This window comes from Dermacentor andersoni, chromosome 1 (assembly GCF_023375885.2).
Source record: "Dermacentor andersoni chromosome 1, qqDerAnde1_hic_scaffold, whole genome shotgun sequence".
NCBI classification, from domain to species: domain Eukaryota; kingdom Metazoa; phylum Arthropoda; class Arachnida; order Ixodida; family Ixodidae; genus Dermacentor; species Dermacentor andersoni.
The window spans coordinates 110407659-110416697 of record NC_092814.1 but is presented as its reverse complement, the minus strand read 5'-3'; the positions used below and the strand labels follow the sequence as shown (position 1 = coordinate 110416697).

At 46.2% G+C, this 9039-nt stretch overlaps 1 protein-coding gene across 1 annotated transcript in view; it reads left to right on the top strand.

Annotated features, from left to right (window-relative positions):
• Positions 1 to 446: 446 nt before the first annotated feature.
• The window catches only part of LOC126545622 (uncharacterized), a 53629-nt gene continuing 45036 nt past the window's right edge, over positions 447 to 9039 (top strand). The window contains exons 1-2 of the mRNA XM_055077924.1: positions 447 to 502; positions 3018 to 3269. Of these exons, the coding sequence (XP_054933899.1) occupies positions 447 to 502; positions 3018 to 3269 (308 nt within the window). The remainder of the gene's footprint in view (positions 503 to 3017; positions 3270 to 9039) is intronic.

Below are 9039 nucleotides of genomic sequence, written 5' to 3'. Positions count from 1 at the left end.
TTGATCCCGCGACTTCGCGCTTTAAAAACTAAAAGAAAGAAAGAGAGGAAGAAATGAAGAAAGGAAAAAAAAACGCAATATATCAATTACATAGCTACCAAAAATATCTAAGAAAGTAGATGGGGAAACCGCGCCGCGGTAGCTCAATTGGTTCGAGCATCGCACGCTTAAGGCGAAGACGTGGGATCGTTCCCCACCTGCGGCAAATTGTTTTTTTTCATCTACTTTAATTGCCATTAATTTATCATTTCTTTAATTAAATTAGTAAGTACAACTAACTTCACCTATGTTTTCCTTGGTGTCTTTGTTTGTTGGCTTCCCATGATATGATTAATAAAAATCGGGCCCCTCGGTTAATCCCCTTTCTTCTCATACCTTCAACTAGGAAGCCGTCACAGCTTCAAACACTGGATTCGTGCTAAAGCAAGGTACTACTCATTACAAACATGGACAAGAAGAGCGTAAGGACGGCCGCAGAAGGACAGGTGCTCTTCTCGTCCATGTTTGTATTGCGTAGCACCTTGCTTAACTATGTACGACCGACTCGCCCAACAACATGCACTACTGAACTGTATTCATGGACTTTTCTACCTTTCCTATTAGGCTTCCTGTTCGAAACAAATCTGTGTGTATGTTATACACATATAATTGTAATGTGCCCAAAGGCACGATTCAGAATTTAGAAGAAAAAATGAGGAACCATGTAAAGAACCGAGCGCGCTGACTAGGGTTGCCAGCCGTCCCGGATTCAGCGGGACATAATGCCCCATATCTCGACTTGACCCATTATAGGGACGGCCAAATGCCCCGACTTATGCTTTTCTTTTTCTACTGGATAATGATATATAGACCAGATTTACTTTTTATAATGCCTAACAGCTAGTTTGCATCTTCCTCTTCTTTGTGTTTTGTTCCATTGTCATAAACGTATGGGTGGTTTCGTTTTTGTCACTTTTCCAGTTCTGTTGTAGGCCCTAACTGTTCACACTACTTCTATCTGTATTGGGAGCCGTGTTACTCAGGCAACTATACTGCACTTGTAAATCGCTGCAACGGTAGGACGAAAAAACATTGTTCACCTTCGATGTACGTACAGACTGACGGCTCCTGAAAGCTCCCATCAATGACTGACTGAGGTCGACCGTAATCGCGGTTGTTTCAACCAAGTTATTTACATATTTGAACTGCCGATCTAGCAGTGTTGCTAAATTGAGTGCTAACATTGTTATGAGGTGGATCGGAATTGATGTTTCTTGTAAACGGACCAATCGACAGATTTTGCCCTTGTGATGTCACGTACATGACCCTGTTGGCGTCACGACGTGTGAAGAAACTACTGGAAAAGCCCGGAAAGGAGCACACGATTGTTTTTTGAATTATCAGAAGTAGTTAAGGAACCGTTTATTAGCATCCCTGTACTTCGTTGGCTCCACGGTCTCACCTTACTCAGCCTGAAGACTTGTAAAATAATAATGGCAGTTTGGAAAGAGTTCACTGTCTTGACGAGTACCATAGAGATGAACATCAAGCATCGTGTGAGATTTCTTCTATGACCGCGTTACAGTTGTGGGTTAAAGGAAATGTTTATTGAATGCCCCTCGCATTGCATGACTTTGCTGCTTCACATATAGTTAAAAAAAAATTAAATTATGGGGTTTTACGTGCCAAAACCACTTTCTGATTATGAGGCACGCCGTAATGGAGGACTCCGGAAATTTTGACCACCTGGGGTTCTTTAACGTGCACCTAAACCTAAGTACACGGGTGTTTTCGCATTTCGCCCCCATCGAAATGCGGCCGCCGTGGCCGGGATTCGATCCCGCGACCTCGTGCTCAGCAGTCCAACACCATAGCCACTAAGCAACCACGGCGGGACATATCGTTGAAGAAGCAGACATGTCGTCGAATTAAACTTCTTAATGGAAAGTAAACGTTGCAAAATCAAATTTTAGGTTCATGTGGGTTTCCGCGCAGTCGCTGAGCCACACATCGTTGTTTTCTCAACTCATATAACTGCATGGTCTCGGAATTGGTCAAGTCTTTCGCTGTCTGTTTCCTGCCAATGACTCGTTTCTTTGTCTTCGACGTCTGCTTTTTCTTTCCTTTAATTAAATTATGGTCTTTTACGTGCCAAAACCACTTTATGATTATGAGGCACGCCGTAGTGGAGGACTGCGGAACTCAGTGGCTATGGTGTTGGGCTGCTGAGCACGAGGTCGCAGGATCGAATCCCGGCCACAGCGGCCGCATTTCGATGGGGGCGAAATGCGAAAACACCCGTCTGCTTAGGTTTAGGTGCACGTTAAAGAGCCCCAGGTGGTCGAAACTTTCCTGTAATTAAATAATTACTTCTTACCCTGGCCAGCGTTTCGCGCGCGCCGCTTTCTGCGTCCCTGTGCATTCACTGGATCTCTCTCTGAACGTGTGCGTTGCCTGTGTTTTCTTTCTCTTTATTATTATTATTATTATCGGATAACTAACTTATTAGCCCCCATGGATTAAACGAGAAGAAAGGGGGTTAACCGAGGGGCCCGATTTTTATTAGTCATATCATCATGAGAAGCCAACAAACACATGGATATATTACAACTGAAAAGCAGGTGCCACACGAGCACGGCTTCTAGTTGCTTTCTTGCGACATCTGTGGAAATAAATGCATCATCACGTTGGGCGGCGCCAAGACCTAGACGTACAGCAACTCTAGCAAGGCCGTCATCTCCGCTCTCCTCCCGGCAGGCGTCGGTCGAAAAAAAAAGAGCCACTGCCGCAGTTATAAGTGCTAGGGCAAGGCCGCGCAGATCTTGTGAGGTGTGGCCATCGGGATCCATTGAAACGGTCGGTCCTTTTTGCGACAGACACATGGCAACATGCGCGAAGCTCCATTACGAGCCCCGTACTCATCCCGAGGCGGAGTCTAACGATGATGGCGTCTTCCGCACGCGCGCGCTCGCCCTCCGGTGATAACGGCTCGGCGCGAAACACCATTCCGGTTTACTGGCGACTTCGACTTCGGGCAGCGCCTGCCGCGGTTGCCGATGGCCGTTCACCTCAATCCTGCGCACGCGACCTTGGTCCTGCGGCTGCCGCTCTGGGGCGAGGGGGCGGGCAGCGGCGTGCGCCCAAGCTGATCGCTCTTCCCCCATCGCCGCCGGGCGCCCTCGCACTCGCGGCGCTCTTTTCGCGCGAAGACAAGTGCACGGAAGGGGGCACGGCGAGGCGGTCTCGGAGGAGCAGCCACCGAAAGGGAAAGGAGAAGCCGCTTTGTTCAGGTAAGGTCCGTCCGCTGCCGGCCAGAGGGACGCCGTCGCCGTCGCTCGCGGACGGTCTCGCGACGGCGCCTTTTGCCGGCTCGAGACCCGGCTGAAGCCGCGCTATTCTACTTGTCCGTCGCGTTGTCGACCGAGAACCTCCACCAGCTGTTCGACGGAACAAGTGCTGCTTGTCAGAAACGAGGGCTGCGAGGGTGCGCTCCGTTCGGTGACCGCGCTTCGTAGGAAAATGTTGCTACCCGGTCGCACAGGAAGGCGCATGCTGGCAGAGGGTTTTATTGTGGTGCACGAAGTCTGTGTCGCCCGGTTTGTGAGTGTGCAAGACGAGTGACTTTTGAGCGATGTTTGAAGCAGCAGAAAGTTCGGTGTGTTTGTCTTCGATTGTTACTGTTAACGCGTCGTCCGTATAACGCCGGCTAGCAGTCATTCTAAGACAACACGTCTTGTGGTGGTAGTGAATGTGACGTTTGTGTAATTATCCGCTGGTGGATTGTTTCTGTTCTGCGATGTGCCTTCGTGACACGCTATGAATTTTTTTTTTTTTTTTTCAAATATGGCCGGATGACTATATTCGTAGGGCAATGTGCGCCTGCGAATTTCTCTGAACACGCGTTGACGTCACGGCATGCACTATTTGTGTCGTATTTTCTGGACGCCAAAACACTCGCCGCATCTTTGTTAAATGATCGCGTTCGGCGACGCGTATTGTCAATGGACCGCGTCGTAAAATTGAGTAACGCAAGTCCAGTCAGAAGACGTTGCCCACAAATAGTATCAATCGGCTCGTTAATGGTATTCAAGAAAACAGAAATGCCAGTCGTATTATTGCACCTGACCGACCGTAAGACGACACTCATTACGATATCATCCAGAACATTTTACTCAGCAATCGGGAGCGAACTATGTTACTCATTCATAAAACGAAGGGAGGAAATTTTGAATTGCCTTCCTTTCCTTTCTCATTCATTTTTAAGATTTTGATCGTAAACAGAAGGATCGGCTGTCCTGAGGCCGTGTTATGCGAGAAGTTTTTCTCGTGGATTCTATTCAAGTCTTGTCACCCGTCGCAGCGACTCTGGCCGATATCCGTGATAACGAAGGCGTGGCTTCGTTCTATTCATGACCAAGGACCAAAAGAAAGATAAATAAAAATAACATTTACATAATACGACCCCAGGTCTCCTTTCCACGCTGTTAAGCGATGGCACGCGCCGAAGCAACAGCTGGCGTGTACTTTCCAGGCGCAGGCTGTCATAGTTGGCTTCGAGCACTTTCGGGCCATTCATTCTGTTGATATCTGCAATGAAATATAACCTGTGCTCAGACTCCATTTAACTTAGCGAAAGAATACCTTGAATGGAGTCACTTTTCACCTATTAAAGTGCGAAGGGCACGAATTTTCATTCTCAAATCCTCATCATTTGATACTATAGCGTCTGTAACTTCAGCTGGTCTTGGTATTGCTGCTCCAGTGGCGTTAAATATAGTGCGTCGCTCTTCTTTCCCCCTTTTACAGCGTGTTGTGAGGGCCTTGCGAATAGTTAAGATGTGCTTACATCCGGGGTTATCGGCTGCGCAGAGCTATAATGCGAAAGTTGGTATAATTACAAGGGCGAATCGGAAAGTCTTTGCCCCTATTTTTTATTAGCCAAAGTAAGGTACGTACAGGTAATTACAAATATAGCGTACTATTCTGCGTACCTTACAGTATTTTTCCACATAGTCCCCACACCGGTTCAGACATTTAATTGTCCCATCGCAGCACTAAATTGGCGATGTCCATGTGGTAGAATGCCTCCGGCTGATTGTGGAACCATCGTCGAACTGCTGTCTTGACTTCATCGTTGCACCTGAATCACAACACCACCACCTCACACTTATCAAAGCGAGATACCTTTCCCCATACATGGGTTGCATTTCCCTGTGGATTTCGATGGGTGTTCGTCCCTTGCTACATAGAAAACGAATCGCCCTTCGTTGCTCGTATGCCGCGGGCGTGTGAAGCACAACCGCCATCTTCAACAACTGACAGCAGCGTCATGCCACGGAGCTACCGGCAGATAAGGCCGGGCCGGTCCAAGAAAGGTCCGCTGCTGGGAATGGATGTGTTGACTTCGCATTTACAGCCGTAATTTGGTTAAAAAAAATAGGGGCAAATACTTTCTGATTCGCCCTCGTATTAAAGCTCCTATGGCTGTAATCGACATACGGCGTCGTACAACGTTCTACTGTAACTAAATGCAATTAGATTTTATCCTACATGTTTAGTTCGGCAGTCTCGTGATAGAGCGGACCTCTAGGAATACGATTTTATCGGTTCAGACTGAAAGAAGACGCGTGGAGAAGCCCACAGCTAAGGTCCTTCTTTGTGTCGCGTTCGATTCAACCTTCGCCTTTCACTTATACTCAAAAGCTCGAGAGGAGATGTCGCGTGCATTCATTCTCTCTCTTCGACAAATTGAGTCAGAACATGTAAATTCGTGGGGGACGATCTATTGTTCGTTCAATGACGGAGGTGAAGACAGCGTGCTATAATTCTGCACCAGTTTTTGAGAAGAGACCTTTTCTAGCTCTGTAGTAAGAAAACCTACTCGTCGTATAGTGGGCGCACACGGCTTTGTTGGGGTTATCATTAATCATCTGTACTCTATGAATTTCTCGCTATGCATTTTATTTTTCTTCGGCTTTATATGATTTACGTTTGCAGCTTGCTCCGAGTTCTGCTGCATATGTGCTTGTCGACGGGAAAGCTTTAACTACACTCATTTGCTTGTTACAACGCTCTCGTGCTTTCTATTTGCACTGCCGGCGCTGGCTACTCTGTTTGTTTTCTTTTTCTTCTTGCGCTCTGTAGTGGGACCCAGGTGGTGTGCGGTAAGAGCTGTTACATCTAATTATTGCATTTAGCCGCATGGATCAACACAGGCAAGTATTTCACGCTCAAATCGTGTAGGATGAAATTGCATTGAACATGCAGCTTGCAAATTTTCTTTTGTACTTTTGCATGCATTTACTGCTTTCGCTCTACAGAGCAGCGCGAGATGCGGCCATTCGGGTTGCAGATAACTGCCGTGCACCACTTCCTTGTGCTCAAGCGATAGGACATCGCACGCTGTAGATCGCTCAGCGCGGTCCATTATCTCTTTGCATTGTGTGCCCTACGCCAAAGTGGCTTCTGAGAAGCGTTGCTCTTCTCTGATCGCACACACTTTCTAGCCTCTACAACAGACATTGTCGAGGTTCTTCAGAAGCTGGTGTCGCATATGCACGCGCAATTTGCGGCCTTCAAGGGCGCAGAGTTTCTATGTCTCGCTTCTAATGTTGAAGCATTAACCACGATTGGGTCAGGCAATAAGCAGTGTGAGCTTCTCGCATATTTGGAACTGGCTATGAGCTCCTCGGATAACGCGCCTGCTTCAAGTCTTGCATTGTGATATATCGTTTTACTTTTTAGATTCAAAAGTTAGTCTAATTTTCATAATTACTTGTATAATTACTACCTCGAGCCATTTTAAAGCACATTTCTCTGTAGTAAAAGCTATCCCGAGGCAATTGCTTGATTATCGCATATTTTCTGTCTTTAAGGAATTTCGACGGCATTTTCTGAGGCACCCAGGATGCGCTCGTAGCGGCCGATGCCACATGTAAATAATATAGCGGCCTGGCGTGCGGGAAACGCAACACGTGACAAGAAACGAGAAAGCAGACGGGACCGGAGCTCTCCTTCTTTTCCCTTGTGTGGTGTTTCCGCCGCACCACATGTACCCTCTATTATGTGTTACAGTTTCGCAATCCTGGGCTGTTAGTATAGGGTGAATCAATCGTGATACCGGAACGAAGCGTATTCTGTGGTTCATTCTTATGCGTGAAAGTAATTGTACAGACGCATTCGGCGTTTCACGAGAATGCTAACTTGACTCTATACTCCCCGAAAGATTGAGAAAAATGCTTGTGTTCCAACCCAAGTCGGCGTCTCCCATAAGCCAAAAGTAATATGGCCAATGGTCCCGCATTCAATCAGTCCTCGTTGACATATTCCAGCTATCACACAATAATCACTGCCGATGGCATTTTACGAAAGGGAATCGCGGTATATCGAAAGTACGAAAGTATCAATGCTACTTTGGTATGGGCGAGTTAGTTCATCTTGACAGTTTTCATATAAACGCGCTAAACACGAAGATGGAAGGGACACATACAAGACGGGCGCTGTGTTCACATACGAAATGAACGTATGTGTTCCTATGACATATGACACTGTCATGTAAGCTTTTGACCGCATCGAGCTGCCCGCATCCAACAACCAGGGCGCACCAAAAGTATATAATCTGAAACCGTCCTGGAGAACGGGAAAAATAATAAAGAAAAAAAAAACCCCACTTTCTTCATGTCCGGCAGTATACTGCAATCAACTCACTGTTCGAGGGACTTGCAAGACGTAAAACAGCAAAAAAAAAAAAAAAAAGCATTTCGGCAGGATCGACATTTTGTCTGCAAGAATCACGAACACCTGTATTACCCGTTTCTTCGAATCTACATTTATAGATTTTAAATCGTACAAGCTAGAATATATCACATGTGAATGCTGGCTGCTCCCACCAAATTCTCAGCTTCTAATTGTCCCGAAGAGCTTTCAATTTTCGTAAAATAAAATGGGCCTATACCCTGCATTTATATTTAGGACCACCTTCGTCGCCCTATATGCTGAGGTTCCTATATCTTCACTTTCCCTTTGCACAGATAAAATCATCAACATTCTTTCTCGATCGTGCTTTGGAATAGTTTCCTGTGTGGTAACACATACTCAGCATTTGAGCCGCAACAGCAAACGAAGACACCTTTATGGCATTTTATTTTTTAAACGCGTTAAAGAAAACGCGCAAAATGCCCGGTTGCAGCGCCTCAAAACTCGGCAACAATGCGTACAAATCCTGAGTACATTTAGTCTTCAAGCGAATGCGTTATTCCCGTAGTGCGAGCATGAACACACTTGTTACGGTAATGCCAATTGATGCCATGCAAGCTTATCGAGCATGCTTTTTACAGCACCGTGCAAAACTATTCCAACAACCTCATAATCAACGTGGCTTGCAACGAGGACGCTCCTGTGAGTCCACCGTTTGGGCCGTTGCCGACCTTATTCATTTCTCGAATCAGGTTGACGCTTTATTCGTTGAGCTCTCAATGACGTCCAACCGTGCTTCTTATGCCGGCGTGCCTTAACGAAGCCACATATGACTATTCGTGTGATTAAACGTACGCTTGCATTGTCCAAAGAATTCTTTATAACATGTAGCAATCGGTTATTGTGGGTGACATTGTTTCAGCGCCTGTTATTGCGAACTGCGTAGTGGCTCAGGGTCTCGATATCGCCCCTGTGCTGTACCTGGTTTACATCAACGACCTTCTTAATCCTCCTTTGTCCAGCTTTATCACGCCGATTGTGTTATTTATCACATCATGCAGTGCAGATGATCGTGTTATGCTTCAAGGCATAAGTGCTTTAGCGAACTCGTGTACGATGTGGTTGGCGAAAATGAGTGTCAGCAAGATTAAGGTAGTGACATTCTCCAAACGTCGCCCAACTTCCTATTATAACTGAAGTAGCTTGTATCAATACGTAAATCCGTTAAATAACCCGCTATAGATTTTTCGTTTTCATTTTGATAAGCATATCGATGTACATGTTAACCAATTAAAGCAATGTTCTGGGACACGTTAAATTAAAACATTGTGTATAGTCGCCCTTAACAGAGACGTAGCTGCATGC